The sequence below is a fragment of the Cygnus atratus genome, chromosome 18 (assembly GCF_013377495.2).
Source record: "Cygnus atratus isolate AKBS03 ecotype Queensland, Australia chromosome 18, CAtr_DNAZoo_HiC_assembly, whole genome shotgun sequence".
NCBI lineage: Eukaryota > Metazoa > Chordata > Aves > Anseriformes > Anatidae > Cygnus > Cygnus atratus.
In genome coordinates, this window is record NC_066379.1 from 3,546,583 (window position 1) to 3,563,845 (window position 17,263).

At 38.3% G+C, this 17,263-nt stretch overlaps 1 protein-coding gene across 3 annotated transcripts in view; it reads left to right on the forward strand.

The window, feature by feature from the left end:
- Positions 1-401: 401 nt before the first annotated feature.
- B3GNTL1 (UDP-GlcNAc:betaGal beta-1,3-N-acetylglucosaminyltransferase like 1) overlaps positions 402-17,263 on the forward strand; it is a 124,301-nt gene continuing 107,439 nt past the window's right edge. Inside the window, exons 1-4 of one of the 3 annotated variants that reach the window (XM_035561862.2) lie at positions 402-643; positions 5,297-5,413; positions 5,539-5,638; positions 10,795-10,859. In XM_035561862.2, the coding sequence (XP_035417755.1) occupies positions 5,381-5,413; positions 5,539-5,638; positions 10,795-10,859 (198 nt within the window). In that variant the 5' untranslated portion in view covers positions 402-643; positions 5,297-5,380. Of the gene's footprint in view, positions 644-841; positions 1,056-5,296; positions 5,414-5,538; positions 5,639-10,794; positions 10,860-17,263 lie in introns of those variants that run through there. The other 2 variants (XM_035561861.2, XM_035561859.2) reach the window with 2 other exon arrangements.

Sequence of the window (17,263 nt, forward strand, 5' to 3'; positions counted from 1 at the left end):
ATTACTGCTTGGCTGTCTTCCTCACCTCCTCAATTCTCAGATTTGTGTGCCAACAAACATTTTAAGATAACTCTGCTCTGTTTGCTCCTTGAATTGTCTAGCTGTTTAACAGGCTCTTCAGATAAACAGGGTATAATCTCAGGATTTTGCTCAACAAAGATTGCTTTGTGCAAATTTTAAAAATTCTGAATAGGTTGTTGTACAGGGCCTGGTCTCGCGATTCCTTTTAGTTGTGAGTACTTTCAAGGGAGTAAGTGGTTGCACAATCATGGCTGGAGTAAGTAAATGATCAATAATGATATCATTACCATCAACTATTTTCTTTTTTTCTTTTTAAAGGTTATTAAAAATACAATGGTAGCACTGAACAGGCCAGTCTTAACCAAGGGAAGTACTAAGGACACAGACAACAAACAGAATTAAAGAGCATGTAGGAAAGTGCAGGCACATTTACTTAAGATATCAGCGCGTCCCCACACCGGCCCTTCAGCGCTGCCAGCACGGGGCCAGCACACCCCTGGGCTGGGCGAGTGCTTGTGGCAGCCCCACACAGGCAGCGAGCAGCGATGCTTGAAAACTCCAAGACACGCGACAGAGGGCGGCCGGGGCAGTCCTCACGGGCCGGGCTCAGCCCCGGGACTGGGTCAGTGCAGCCCTCGCGGGCGGGCTGAGCCCCGGGACCGGGCTGAGCCAGGCCCTGCTCCCCTCAGCGCCTCGCTGCTCGCCGCCTCCTAGAGCGGCGCACACCACCCCGCCGGCGCTTCCGGCCTCTCTGCAACCGCCCTCATCTATCGTTGGTCCTCCGGGCCGTGGCGGCTGCACCGGGCCTGAGGAGGGAGGGGGGGGCTCGCCGGCGGCCCCGGGGCTCGGCCCTGGGGGGGGGGCATTGCGGCGGGGCCGGTCCTGAAGAGAAACGGCCTCTTGCCCTCCTGCCCTGCCTCTCGGCCGGGAGCCCCCGGACAGCCCCGCCTCCCCCCGGGGGCGAAGGGGCCATGGCGGAGGCGGGGGGGACGGCCGGGAGCCGCCCGGCGGGGCCGGGCTGCGGCGTGCAGGTGGTGCGTGGGGCTGCGGGGGCTCCAGGGGCTGCGGGGCTCCGGGCCTTCGTCGGGGTTTGAGGGGGCTGAAGGCAGAGGGAAGGGTTTGGAGGGACTGTGGGGGAAGGCAGAGGGGTGGGTGTGCAGGGGCTGTGGGGGAAAGGCAGCGGGATGGGTTTGGAGGGGCTGTGGGGACGAAGGCAGCGGGATGAGTTTGGAGGTGCTGTGAGGGCAGGCAGCGGGGCTCCTCGAGACCTGGTTGTCCTTACGGAGTGAGGCGCTGGGCACATTTGGTTACCTGGGTTTGAAAAGATAGCCTTAAAACTTTCTTACGAAGCGTGATTCTTCTCCCTGGAAGGTTTTATTTTTAATTAGTTTTTCTTTAGCAAATATATACACGTACCCAAACGTATACACATACCGTGGATACGGTTTGGCAGCAATTTACATTTGGGTTTAGCGAGGCAAACATACTAGTCCTGAAAAAAAGCAAAATAACACAGATTATTAGGCAAGTGAAAATGATGAACTTCACAGAATCTCAGAGCCTAAAAGCAGGTCGAAGCTTGTGTCCTAAAAATCTTCCTGGGTTCATTTAAAGTATCCCATGGATGAGGTTTGACAAAACTAGCTGGTTTCTGCCAACAACATTGAGTTTTTAAAGGGTTTGGAATACTGATATGAAAGCCATCATTTAAGAGTAATGGTTTCTGACTTCTGTAAAATTTTCAGTGGTGTTAAAATGATTTTTTTTTAATTTATTTTCCACATTAACATATGGAGATTGGTAGGAGCCAATGTGAACTGGAATTTGCTGAAGCTGAAAATAACATTTCACTTTGGGGTTGTTTATGGTGTATGCCCTCAGTAGAGGAGGTAACACCAGAACCAAGAGGTTTCTTGGGCGTAAAAGTGAGTTGCACAGTTTCTGTCACTTTTTTTTAAACTCACATTTCTCCAACCTTGTGATCGACGTATTGTTTTTCAGTAGCGTAGCTGAGGAAAGAAGGAAAGTTTTGTTGTTGAGTAATACATAGGTAGAAGAAACATGATTGAACTACCTGCTAATCAGTTAGCATTCTGTCATTTTTCCATACATCAAAACTCACTTAGCAGAGCAGCCATGAATCATCTTCAGTTTAGTCAGGGCAAAACGACTTCACTAAAACCACCTAAAATCACTTCAGGCCTTATTCTAGAACTTTGAAGTCCAGAGGAAATCAGATAGTGTCACAACGCTCCAATCCAGATCGGGTTCATAATGCTTATAATGATCATTTAACTGTTGTGCTTGGCTGTTAGGCCATGAAATGCTCCTCTGCTGGATTTTGCTATAAATAAGTCTCAGGTAATGAAAGAATAATTCTGACTCAGTTAACCTTGTAATGACAAAAATACATTAGTTATATACAATTCATGTCCCTGTGTTGACTCAAACTTATTTAAAAGAGCATTATGCGCATTTTACGTTCTCTATTGTGGCGACAGTTTTCAAATATAAAAGTGCTGCAAAGAGAACTCAAACAATAACCTGTGCTGTGAGTGGGCAGTAGGAGTTAGCATCAACTGAGCAAAAGACTTTAAGACTTTAGGAAAACTGTGTTCCAGGTCTCCCTTTGAGACCTGCTTTTAGAGGTTGCCTTAGCAAGACTGGTGTTTCTCACTGGAGACTGTGGTTTGTCAGCAGTGACAGAGCTGTTGTTGGTTTTGTCCTGGGACAGAACATCTAGACAGGATCTCTTCAGTCTACTACCAGATGACTTTTTTCTACAAATCTGCACCTGTACATGAAATTTTGTGTCCAAGTTCACATTTTTCCCTCTTTAAATGAACCAAGGTGTCTGGAGTGCTTCGGTACAGTCACAGAATGGTAAAAGTCAGTTTATAGGTACCCAGCTTGGGGCAAGTGCCAAGTACAGCTTTTAAGGCTGGCTACAAATGTACAAATGAACTAGAGAGAAGTGAAAAGTTAAACTCTGTGGTGTATTTCTCTTTGGCCTAAAAACAAAACAAGAAAAAAACGTAAATGCAGAAGAACAGTAAACTGATTAAGAGCGGTAGAACCCAAGACATTTCTTTGGTATCGTGTGTTAGCAGTACTCAGGCATTTTAATCATATTGCTGCGTGCAGTTATTTGTATGGATTTGTTAATTTTTCAAGTTTTACGTGGCAGCATCATCAGCAGTTCAGTGCCGTACTGTATTTTGATGGGCACGTAGCTTACCGTTGCTGTGACAGTTGTGTGGAAGTAGAACTTGCTCATAGGAAAATGTTCAAGAGCATGCTAATCTGTTATTAGTTGCTCTGTTGAGATCAGAGTTGGTGACCTCAGGTATTTATGGATTGCTTTTATCTGTGCTGCCGTTAAAGTACTGCTTTTACTGTTTTCAGTTCAAGCTGAGCAGAAAAGTCCTTGAATGATGATTTGCGCTGCTGCTCTGACTGAAAACAGGAGCTCACTATGGAAAAAAAGCAAAGTTGTTCCAGCTTTACAGTTTTCAAACCAATGTCAAGCCAGTTTGTGACGGTGTAGTCAAAATTGTACTGAGTTAGGTAATTAAAAAAAAAGATGAAGAATCATTGACTATTCTGGATGTCCAAAACTGCATTGGAAAAATTGGAGAATACTCTTCTTTCTGAATGAATATGTTAGATTGATTAGCATGAACATTTAGGGTCTTATTTTAATTGCAATCTAAATGTAAGAGATATTAAAATCCTGAGCAATTTGGATATATTGATTTAGGATCTCAGGCCTGCTTATTTTTTGAAGTCTAAATGCACTAATGAGCCATACTTCTGAAATAATCTTTTTTTCTTTGTCGTATTTTTTTGTATTCAACTTGACTTTTTTTTTTTTTTTTTTACCTTGTCCTTATTTTACTTGCTTATCTCTCTACAACAGAGGTCAAAGACTTTCTTTGCTTAAAAATGTAGATACCTTTGCCTTTACTTGTTTTAAATACCCCTTTTTCCTGTCACAGCATCCTGCCAAAAATCAGGATGTTCATTCATTTTAGACCAGTATTTTTTTTTTATTTTGCTGCGAAATGCTAAGTTTTTTGTTAGTCGTTGTTACTGTACATTGTACTCTGCGATATCTGAGTGTACATATATTGTACTGTGTAAAAAGAAAGAAAAAAACAAAACCAAAAAAACACTCAGTGTGCACAAAATATATCTACCTCCTAATGTGTGCATTTGTGTGTGTTTGCACAATGTGCGTGTACTCAACTGTGCACCAGATCTGTAACAAGTCCATTTCAGTGCTCATCTGGTAGATTCTCAAGATTCTCACATGCTCACAGTAGGAACTAATCATCTGGTTCTTCCAAGTGTGTGTTTATGGTTACACCACACGATAAGGGGTTTGAGTTCTGTTTCTAGGAACTTCTTAAAATGTCCCGTGAGACTTTTTACAAGTTACTTGGGCTCTTTGCCTTAAATTCCCCATCTATTATAAGGCACCTGAACAGGTAGTGGTTTGGCCTCCCCCTTTAGAGACATTGCCAGTGTACTGTTACTGAGGCAAATTTCCTAGGACTGGCATGCTGTGAATGGAAGGTACTCTTTTTCAAGATATAGAAACAATTTTGGGGGTTAAAAATGAGAATACTGATGAGTACTTAAACAGAGAAATCCCTCATCTGTGATTTCTAACCAATTTTAAAATGAATATTTCAGATAAGTTTTCACACTTCATGCTTATGGGGCTGAAACAACAGAGGCTATAGGAGGAGAGCCTGTAGTTGAAATGAGAGACTAAGGAACTATGTCATAAGTCATCTTCTAATGTGTTTGATATCAATTTTAGATAAAACCATTTAAAAAACTTGTCTAGAGTCGAAGGATTCAGGCTGCACATATAATACCTCCAGTAAGGTAATAAATCAGAAGAAAAATTGTTGAGTAAGATCTATTAATGGAAGATAGAAGTAAAGAGTGTCTTATGAAATGCAGGAATACTGGAAGCAAGTTAGTGTCGTGTTATAGATGGTTTGTCAGCATTTTTTGTTCAATAGTCTCTTGTTTCCTTGGAGATCTACCAAAAGTAGAATTCAGCAAATGTGAAGTTTGGAGAGGTGAAAGCAAATCATGTATTTAAAATAAAAATAAAGGTACCTTGCCTACTTCCATATTCTTGTGATCCCTTTTTGGTGAAAGTTAGTTTCAGAAAGATCTGGCACTTCTCCTTTTTAATGAATATTCTTGTAGTATAAGGACAAAAATAGTGCTTACCGACTTTTTCTTTTTTTTGTAGTCTGTTATTGTGCCTGTTCACAATAGTGAATGCTGGTTAGATGAGTGCTTGAAGTCTGTCTGGGAACAAGATTTTAAACAAACCATGGAGCTGTCAGTTTTTAATGATGCCTGCAAGGTATGTTTCAGACCTTATTGAAAATACTGTCCAAGTCAATACTGTCTCTGATAGAAATTTTTATTTTGGCTGTTTGGTTCACCACATAAACTAGAATAGCTGCACCTCTGTCATCATTTTTCTAGGACAGTTCAGCTGAAATCATTGCAAAATGGAAGATCAAGTTGGAAGATGCTGGTGTTCCAGTAATCATCGGTAGCAATAATTCTTCTCAGCCTCGAGGAGGTATGTAACTTAATAGTGATTTTTTTTTTAAGAGTTAGGTTGCTATGATAGACATCACTGTTTTACTTTAAGAAGTGTCTTAGTAGCCACTTGCATTGCAATGGGAAAAAAACGCATTGGATGCGGAGGTCTGGAAAACAAAAACTCATTCCAATTTAGAATTTGGCCCGGTTGTTTTTGGCTCCATAAGATTTGTTTATATGGCCAGGAAAGAAGAACTTGGCTTGATACTTATGCTCTACTCAGCAAAAGAATTTTGTTTAATTGAACTGTACACAATGTTGTTAATGCTTACAATTTTACTGTGGCTTTCTGATATCTGATTTATCTTCAGAAGATAGGTCTTAAGAAAAAAGAAATACGAGATTTCTTATATAATCATTTAAAAAGTAAGTGCTTGTCAGGATTGTAGAACAGACCCTGAGAATGTGAAATAAAGACTAACAAGCAAAATTATGTGAAAAGGTTTATTTTCCTCCTGAATCTCAGTCCTGCTTCTTAGTCACTTGAACAATTTCCCCCTTTCCCAAGATACATTCCTTGGAGTAAAGTCCAACTTTATAAACAACGCAATTTAATTGAAAGTCATAGATTTTTATTTTATTTTATTTTTTTACTCATTAATGGCTGTGAAAAAACTTGGCCATGTTCCGTAATGTGGAGATTGCAGGTTTCTTACTGTTGCCATTGCAAAACTCTACTGATTTAAAACAGTTAAATTTGTGGTCCAAGCCAAATGAAGAGGTGGTTCTGGGGTTTTGCAATTGGGCTGTAAATAACAGTCATGTTGAATTATGAAGTATTTGCTGCTGGATGAAGATACAGATGGTTGGATATGAACTGTAAAACTGTGTTTTTAATTTTAATCTCACTCTTTTTGTCAGAAGTGGAGGAAAGCCAGTGTTTGGTTTTGTTAAAGGGGCAGAGGCCTGGGGTGAAATGGAAAATGCATTTTTGATACCACTTTGATCAGATCAAAACAGAGCTTTAAAACAAGTTTTGATGTGGGAGCTAAAAACTCGCACTAAAACTCCTTGGTATTTGCACAAGAGGCTAAACCAATATGTGCAGTGATCTACCTGACAGGTCTGTAGTGGGATTCCCTATTGATTTACATGCTACTGCAAATTGCATGTAGCCACTGAAAGAGATAACAAATCTCGCTATCAATTTTTCTTCTTTTTTGTTTGTTTTATGTTTTTTTTTTTTTTAGCAGGCAATGTAAAATTTACAAAAATGTAAAATAGAAATAAAAGCATGTTGCTCTTTGAAGAAGCTGATGTTGAGTGGCATTAAAGTTGGAGAATCACGGCTGTGTTCTGAAGATCAGTAAGAGGACGAAGCAAACAGAACACTGCTCATATTTTTATGGGAGCTGTAGATATAATACTTCTGTCATTCTGGGTTTTGTGACAGTGAGTAGCCAGGTAGGAATTAATATAAAATTTCATCCAAATTTGTGTCTTTCAAGATAATCTCAATTAAGAGACACATTTTGGAAACACTGTAACACAACATCTGGTAAGTTTGTGTTTTTTTTAACACAATATCCTGTTTGTAACTGAAAAGAAACCCAGATTTATAGACTAGTCAAATTGGTCTTACTATGGAAAAGCCCAGTTCTGTTTCAGAAGGCTTAATTTTCATCCCATTGTTGAAACACAAATAACTACGAGTTTCTGAACTGAATTCATCTGTGACTTGGTGTAGGCCCCTGGCTTTATTTGCTTTCATTTCCTTTGACTATAGACTTCTTTAATGCTTTTTTTCTTTTTTTTTTTTAACAGTTGTCAGACCTAGCAATACTGAAGCATTGCAACATAACTGTTACTATAAATATTTTTAGTGTTTTAATCTTTCTAGCATGAACTGTTGTTGTTTTGACAGTGCAGCTTGTAATATTAGCGTTGTTAAGCTGGTGATGAGACAAGGTAGGTAGAGCAAATACTTTTTGGCAACTGATAAAGCTGGAGTTAAGCAATGTAAAGAATTGCTTGTATTCCAGGAAACTTATTTATCTTCCTTTTTTTCCACCTCAACTACTGGGTGATCTGTCTTCTTTAAAATCTTACCTCTTTTAGTAGCTGGTGATCTAAAAAGCTAAGGAGGTTGTGATTTATTGTTAATACCATCTTGTTATATAGTTTCCATTTTAATAAAATATTTCCTATGTATAAAGTCTTGTTCCAAATAGACTTGTATTAATGGCATGTGTAAACTAGTTTTAGTTTGCAAGAACACAGGTGCAAGGTTTTGACGATAATTTATGGTAATACTCCGAAGTCAGTTCACCTTTGCACTCTAGGAAACTGAAACTAAGTTTGAGTTGTGAACTACAATGAGTATCTTGTGCCATTAAAGAGAGATGTCAGATTAATTTTTGTTTTAACATGTATTTGCCAGTGTTAGGATAGCTGAAACCCGAACAAATCTTTAAGAAATTGTTGGAAGGGGGCACAGCTGTGAGCATTGTTTTAAATAATAGTATGAAATGCATAGTTCTTTTTTTTTTTTTTAAAAAAAAAAAAAAAAAGCTTATTCATGTGGAAGTCACTCTCAGGTCACCATTAGAATGAGGACATCTTTTCTTCATGGTTGTTACATTTTAGGAGCAGGTTACTTGAAATCCATAGTATTTGTTTGCTTTCAGTGATTTACTTTTATTATGTTAAGGACTAGTTACAACTGTAAGGAGTCTTTCCTTTAATAGAAGATGCTTTAGTACAGAAACAATGTACTAGTCAGGCTTCACATCTTCAACTATTTACACAAGATTAGGATTTATTTCTGATTCTTTTCTAACATGTAAAAGAAAGGGGGGGACCTACAAAAAAAGAAAGGGTCACTTGCCTAAAAAAAGGAAACCTTTTTCTTTCCAAGAGTAAGGAATGTTAATATCTCACTGAGGCTTAAGTTTTTACGGTTGTAACCATGGTAACGGGCTCTTTTCACCAAGTAAGCAGGCCTTACAAAACTCAGAGACCTGGCACAAACATTTGATTTTCTTCAGTAGAGTAATATTAAAGAAATTATTTAGCTCATGCCAAACATAGGATTCATTGTGCTGAAAACTTTTTAATATCTAGTTTCTCCTCCAGGGAATTATATCTCATTTTAATAGTTTTTTAGATATGCATATTCTCTATTTAAAAAAAAAAAAAGCTAGTATAAGAAAAGCTTCAGGATGGTTTCTGTTTTAATCTTAATAAATATTTTCCAACTCTTTTTCATAATGAATATTTAATACTTTGTTGTTTTTTTAAAGCGTTTCTATTTGAAAACAAGATCTGAGGTATTTCAGAAAGTTCATATAACTGTCGTCTTGTAGTTGTCTTTGAATCTGTTTCACTTTTTTCTTCGTTATTGATTCCTTAGACTTTGTTAGTTTATACTGAAGATGGTTGAAATGTTGGAGTGTATACTAATGGCAGGATTGAAATGTAAATACAGGCTGCTTTACAGCTGGTAATGGTATATCCGAGTATTGATTTGACTGATGTCGGGTCAAATTTTGTTCTATCCTGTACTTTTTCCTCTTTCTTTAGTAGGGACCTCTGCAGTATTAGGGTTTTTGTTGTTTGGCATGTTCAGACCTGCTAACTTGCATCAGTTGTTTCCTACTAAAATCACTCATGCCAGGATCCAGCTCTGCTGTTGTGCAAAGTACTGACTTTGCCAGCTGCTTTTTTACTGCCAAAAGAAAAAGAGAGTGAGAGTAACTGTATATATCAGATTAGATATTCATACATGTATAAAAAGTTGTATGTAAATATGCTGGAAGATAATAAATCCAAGAAACCTATGAAGAGGAGAAGTTAAGGTAACTCAAAGACACCCACAAAGTGAGAATTAAAATACTTGAAATACAAAAGAATAAAACAGTTACAAGGAAGAGCCTTTATCAGTACTGTTGCTTTGGCAGTTGATCTGATGTTCCTTTGAGGTGGTAAGAAATGCAGTCATAAGTCTTTCTTTACTTGGACAACTTAGCAAGATAGCCAAGAAGCAAGTGCATTAAACTAAGTAAACCTTTGAGCCCAGTTAAATTTGTTTCCTGAGCAAACTTAAACATGGATCTCACAAAAAGAGCAGAGAAGGCTTTTGACTTTTTTGAAATGCCAAATCAGGAACTTAAGGAATAGTAATATTTAAACCTACCCGACTCCATGTCATGGTGAGATGTTATGGCTTTATCTTTCCAGTTTTCCCTTTAAAGAAAAATAAAAATCAACGCAACAGTATTACGTATCATTGCATCACATGGTTAGCAAGCGTATCAGAGCGATCTTGAGCTGGATTCTCTGAGTGGGTTCCAGAAATACTTGAAATAAAGCTTAAATGCTATATGTATATATTACCAAATGGAATTTCTATAGGTTTTTTCAGATTAATACAATATAGCATGGTCTTGTAATGCTGTCTGTGACAAGAATTCAAAGACCAGAATGTACTTAGGTAGGCCTTGTCTGCATAGAAAAAGTGATTCCAGGTAAACCAGCTTCCACTTCTTCCTTGCAGATGTGTTTCCATTGCTGAATTCATCTCACTGCTAGTTGCTGCAGTTCCTTCCTTATCTTTGGTTGTGCATTCCAGCTCCCCTTTTTTTTTTTTTTTTTTCCATTTTTTTGTAGCTTTGCCATTTGGTTGACCCTCCAGCCTCCAGTGCTGTCATCTGCTTCAGAAATTAAGCTGACAAAAAAGTTTTCTTCTAGTTCAACTTCCTGAAATGGCATGGTAAAAATGCCTAGATTGTCATCTGACTGAATTTATATTTCAGGGTTATGATTAAAGAGATGAATATGTATATTCAGCCAAGGTTTTTCATCATCTGTATGTGTACTGGATGTGAGGCCTAGGTAGCTGGACTCTTCAAGGTTTATATTCTGTATTTTCTCTTTTGGGAGGGGTAGTAAAAGTTCAGTTCTGCTTGGTGATAGAATTTTGACATATACATCTGATTAACCACACAGAGAATAATACTGAAATTAACATACATTTTAAATATTTAACAGTTACCTGGTTTAAAATATGGAAAAATCCGTATTTTACTTGATACTGATTTTTGTACTTTCTTTGGTCTGTTCCTGACTGCAGTAAGCTTAAAAAAATTCGAAGGTAAAAGCTACTATATAATTTTATCTTTATTTTCTCAACAGTTGGATTTGCTAAAAATCAAGCAGTAATACAGAGTTCGGGAGCCTATCTCTGCTTTCTGGATTCAGTAAGTTGATACATAACGTTTGACTCAGTTTTGTCGATAAGATTGTCTCATCATTTTTGATGTCGTGGTTGGTTTGCCTTAAAGACAAGCTCTTTAAAGGTGGTTGGGTGTTAAACATGGTGGTTACTATTTATAGCCCTAAAGTTGCCTTCCAACCTGTAGCAAGTCCACAGCCTCACACCATTCTTTGATCCTATGGCATTTCACAAGCTTTTGTGAGCAGAGTTGGGCAGGGTTGCTGAGTAGCTGTTTTTAGGATTTTTGCTTTTCCACGTGCTTCAGAAAATGATATAGGTGAGAAACTAAGAGCTAATCTACTGGCTTTTTAATGCAAAATAGGAATGTCGCATCTCCCATCTTGCTTTTTTTTTTCCTTATCCTTTGTTGTATACCTTCTGTGAACCCATTCAGCTCACTAACCCACAGATAGCTATCTGACTTTATACAGCTTAATATGCAGTGAAGGGTTTCACAAATGTGCATAGCTGATCTGAGGAATGGTGCCATGTGGCTAGGATCAGGCAAAAAGAGCAGGACCTTTAAGGCTCACTGATCTCGTGTAATTTCACCTGAAGATTGATTCTTTCCTCTGAATTGGCTATGGTTTAGTGTAGTACTAGGAGGAAATGGCTGCAGGAAGTGTAGGCTTTCAGGTAGGGTGCAAGTTAACATTATGGTTGTCTGTGCTCATTAGAAAGTCGCGTGATCTTTTTCATGAGAGTAGGGAGGTAAACTCTACAGCCTTATAATCACACAGGTTTTAATTTGGATGTCCTTTCAGTTTGCAAACTCCATTTGTTGTACCAGCGATGCAGATTTTTTTTTCCGACAGTGTACTGTTGCAAGACCCAAGGCAATTTGGCATAAGTTTCTTGTCTTACTTACTATTTAAGAAATTAAGCTTTGCTGTTGGCTTTCCTGGCCTTTATTCTTCCTGTTATTAAATTATTACGGTATATATCAACACTTTGCCTTTTTAAAAGAGTATATTTGAATTTATCCTAGCTTCCTGTTAGTGATTTTTTTACAGAGTATATTTATATAAATCTTTGTGTACAAGTTTATGGAGGGTGAAGCTTTGAAATGCAGTATCTGATATATATATGTATAAAATGGTATGTCAGAAAACAAAATTTGACACATGGAACTCACAATCATACATACAAATTAATGGGTGTTTGGACAGGTCAGCTTCTTACACGTCAAAGAAAAGTATTTCATATTCAGCACTGAGTGTCAGTTTCTGTTTCATAAACAGATTGTTTTGAGGAAGTATGAGCATGAAATCCACTGCTCTGTTTTTGATCCCCTGATTCATCAGATTGTAAGAGCATGTGAGTATTACAAATTATGCCATGAAGTAGTTGAAGTGATAGCAGTTTTGTTAATATGAATAAACCTGGGATCCAGTTCTTTTCGTTTTACTTCAGGTAGACACAGATCCCAGGGCCAGTTTAATTTACATGAATGATTCTGTGTATTTAACTCTCCTACATTGTGAGTCAGTGAAGCTACTTACGTAGATAAATGAGAAAAAAAAATAGATATTACAATTTTGCAAAGTTCAGGTGTTTCAGGCTTGAATAAATACTACATTGCATGGGGTATTATAGAAGATACATGATATAAGTTGTGTACATACTTATGTTGGCTGAAGTTAGCTGGAGTCCACATAAGCATGAGTGAGAAATTAACATACTGTTCTATTGTCCCTTGGAGCTTCATATCTTCTGTCTCAAATCTGTATAAAATAATTTACTGAGGTCAGTCTTTCAATCCAGACAGATGTAGTTGTTTGCAAGTTAATATTTTTGTAGAGATCTCTTCAGAATTCTTAATTTATTTGCCTTATGATGTTTATGCACAATGCTTCTTTGTGCTGCTGTGTTCTGTTTGCTGACTGTTCTATTTGCTGTGCGGATGAGAAAACAAATTACAACTACTGTGAAATCAGTGGAAGTTTTGAATTTCTGCAAGATTATTATTGGCATAAGTTGATATTTCATATAATTAGGACCTAGTCAAAGTGATACGATTGAGAATTTTATGACTTCCAGTATGGATAAATTTGGAAGAAGCTAACAAGGCTTTCTGTTCTACACATTTCTATTCCTGCTATTGAGCTACATGCTGCAAAACAGGAGTCATTCTGACCTAGCAGAAGCCTAATCTTGGTACAAAGAAATACTAAATGATTGGCATTACTTAAGTGTATTTTCTACCATCTCCCCTTGTGGCTGCCATTGTTTGCTGAAAACAGATTGGAGGAAATAAAAATGAATGTGGAAACTGTTACAAGTCTAAAAATTGCTCAATATTTTGGCCATAGTTAGTAAATGTTGTGTGATAATAGCTGCAACACAGATGTTGCCAGCTGTTTAATAGCTCTGCTTCTACACACCACCTACCTTCTTCATTTCAGTCACCAATCCAGTGTCAGGCTCTATAGGGAGGAATGCTGATATCAGCCGTTTGGAATGTGCTGCAGTAATGCCAAGGAATTGACCTTCAGATGTGCAGGCATAATTGAAGCTTTGCTAGAGGTGGGTGGAGAGAGGAACGGGGCTGTGTCAATAGCTTGTATACATTTTGTATAGGTGGAGAAATGCGTTGTGGCTCCTCGTACGTTCATTTCACTTACGCATCTTTGGGAGTATTAGCCCCAGAGAGACTGTTTTGCTTGCCATTCCAGCTGGAGTCAAGCTGCTTGTGTTATGTCTCTCAACACAGATTTGCGAGGACAACAAATTGGGAAGAAATGTGGAGGGAAAAAAAAAAAAGGTTACAGAGCTCAGAACTGTCAGAATTTGATCAGCCTATTCTAGTATGAAGTGGCAGCTGTTTGACTAATAGCTATTATGGAGTTTCTTTGCTGTAGCTGTTGTTACAGATTTCACCTCTAAGCTACTGAGGCATTTTTCCCACCAGCAAAAGTAGAAAATGTGAAGATACTTAACAAATTGTTCTTATTGTCCTCCCAGAAAAATCTTGGTCATAATGACATCAGAGTTCACTAATTATGCTAATGTATTTCACAGTTACTTTCCTCCTTTTCAAATTGTCTGCATTTACTTTATCTACCAGTTGCATTTTATTGTGATTTTAGTTTGTCAGCTCTCCGGGGTGGTTACCATCTTTGTTATAATCATTTACTGAAAATTCCTTTTTTTTTTTTATTGCTTTGAACTGCTATTTTCATTGACGCTTACCAAACATACCTATCCTTCTATAAAACTGCATTTCTTTAAAAAGGAATGTGCTTTCATTCCATCCTAAGAATCTGTGTAGTTTCCCATTATTTCAGGTTTAATCAAGGTGTTTTTGGAGGTTTTCTGACTTTTAAAGAAGAAATATAAAATCATGTCCTTTTTCTGACCTGCAATATTTCTAGCCCAGTCATATCCACTTGAGTCCTTGACCCATTTGTTTTAGTCCTTTGAAAGGCTCTGTTGGCAATACATTGCTGTTTGCAAGATTCTTACTTAGCCAGTTAAGAGTTGTGACTGTGCCGTGCTGTCCCTGCACAGGGAAGCAGCTGAGCTTTATTCACCAAACTGAGGGTGGACCATCAGAGTCAGCGTTCTGCTGTTTGAATTGGCAGCTGCCGACCTGTGCTTTCCCATTTGTGACATTTGCTTTTAGGATTTCAGTTGCAGAATGTCAGTGTTGCTGTCAAATAGTGCATAAGCTTGTCTTGAATTTCAGGTTCAAAAACATTTCAGTGAGGGGTGTTCTTAAAGGTCTTGGGAGAAGGTGGTTGGGCCTCAGCTAGCTGCTTGGTATGCTTCGGGGACCTCCAGCCTTCAAGCTAGTTTTCAGTTATTAAAATAGCTGCTTGGTTTTATAGGCTCCTTCACTTGCTGGTTTTGGAAGTTGCCGTTTTAAGTTACTCTGCAGGCATTAATAACCTTTTGAAATACTTTCATGGAAATTACCATTTGTATAGGCTAGAAAATGCAGCAGTGATCAGACTTCATGTATTTGCTTTTTTATTGTTGTTGTGACATAATATTCCTTGCAAATTTGATCCCCAAATTAAAAACTGAGAGAAAGTGTTACTCAATCAGCAGGTGAATGGATGTAGTGGTGAACTCCATTACCAGAAGCTCCCTCTCCCCCGAAGAGTTGTATGTTTTTCTGAATCACTAAGGAGAACGAAAATATTAAAAAAAAAAAAAAAAAGGGGGAGCGGGACGACACAAACAAACAAGAAGTACTTGAAGGCATCATTCCTCTTACATATATGTTTTTACATAACGGTATTAAAGATGGATTAAATGTACCTGTCTGGAATGTGAAATGTTACTTGTCTGTTTCATAAATAACCAAACCTTTAGAATTTGGCTGCCATAAGCTCCCTACACACTCCTTCATCAGATTATTAGTTAGAGGGGGTGGTTGAAATTGACGGGGAGGATTTTACTCCGGTCTGAGTTCACCGACTTTGCAGTGTGAATGACTTGTTTCCCTTGTCTGTAAGCACTCCCATGCTTTTTTTCAGTGATCCAACTGTGAGAAAGATCCAAAATTTATCCCCAGTGACCTCAGAAATGTTAGGTATAGAACAGCATATGTCTGCATTTGCTGCACAAACGCACCAAGGTGGGAATTGCCTTGATGTCAAAAATTTCCCATCAATTGATAGTCATGCTGAAGTAAAAGATTCCATAGGAAGACTTTAAATAATTTTATGCTGGTGGAATGTGCCAGTCAGTCAGGTGCATAAGATCACTGAACATGTCTTCCGATATAGGACTCTTTCTTGACATGTTCAAGAAAGAAATGGTGCACCATGAAGTCAGCTTCTTAACCTTGGAAGTGGTTCCTTTGTTGTCCCTTTCTTTCTCAAGGTAGTTCAGAAGTAGAAACAGAAGGGAAGCTTTTTTTTTTTTCCTCTGATATTGCAAGTGCTGACAGTGTGTGTGTTCTGCTCAGGTGAGACGTGCGTGGAATTTGTGTGCGTGATTTTAATGGGTTGGATAGCATGGGGCTTCTTTAAAAACACTGCTTCTGGAAAACTGACGATGATGAGCATATTTGCTTTGGTAGTCCTGTCGACAGGCCCGGTTTGTGGAGGCTTTAGGCCTTTTACTTCCCTGGCAAAAGGAGTTGTACGGAACAACAGTGAAGAAGGATTTCACCTATAGTCTGAGCAGGTGCAGGGTAAATGAACGCCCGTTTGATGGATTGAAAGACTTTGGAGATGCCATGTCGTTTCTTAGTGAATCTGATGATCCTTCTGGTGTTGCTGCAGGTTGTGTTTTAGGGGCAATAGCTGCAAGGGAAAGAAAGGGCTGTTATTGCCAGGATGGAGTGTATCAGCCTTTTTTTTTTTTTTTTTTTTGAGCAACATGAAGAAATTTGCAAAAGTGTTTGATGCAGAGTCTATAACGTGAGCTTAAGGAAGCACTTCAGTACTGAGCTTTAATTCGTGTATTATTTATGAGCTTTTAAAAAGAAAGCATGTATTGTATGTTCTGTTGTATGTTTTGTCTTTACTTTCTGCAGTAAAAAAAACACTTTCAAGGGAAAATCATCGTTATCACTGTGGAGTTCAGTGTGGTCCAGACAGCCTGCCTGGTTGAAGAAGCCAGTGGATGTTTGTCATTTAAATTTATCCAGAATGATTTAAGAAACAAATAATAAAGCAACAACAGCTTTGAAAAGTATCTTTAAACTTGGATTATTGACTTAGATTTCCTTTTCTTTGACTAAACATACAAGGAAAGTAAAACAACTAGCTCAGAGTAAATTGCGTGTGTTTATGACGAATGCTTGCCTCTGGTTGGAAGGAAAACAACGTAGCTGATAGCTGTGTAATGAGCTGTTCTGGTCCTGCAGCATCTGTAAGTGGTGTAGAACTTGACAGGAGCAAGGCAGCTTTCTGCAGAAGGGATGTATTGGGTAGGACCGTGAGCGGGCAGAATGCCTGCCTGACTGAAAGGTGATGGAGATCACGGCCTCCCACTGGCAGAAACACATCTGGGCTTGTTTAGAAATCCCTGCTGGCTTTTCATGTGAAATAAAGTCCTTTTCATTCTCCCATCTTTCAGCAAATTGTTTCCCTACTCAGAATGGACACTGGAGAACAGGAAACATGTTTGTAATCAACAAAATTCCTACAAAATCTGGGTTATTTTCAGTTCCTAATGTAGGCTTTTGTTTATATTGCTTTATTGCTTGTCATTTACCTGTTTGGCATTGTTTGCATCGTATATATGTACGTATTTAGCTGGCAGTAAACCCAGCTATTACCTGAGATTTTTTGTAATTTTTTTCTAAAGTTTGGGGAATGTAGTCACCTGAAAGTAGATTTACTCAAAAATTATTTTTATTTCCTTATCCTATTGTAAGTACATACTTAGTGGAAGCATATTTATCGAACATTATTTTAAATATGTTCT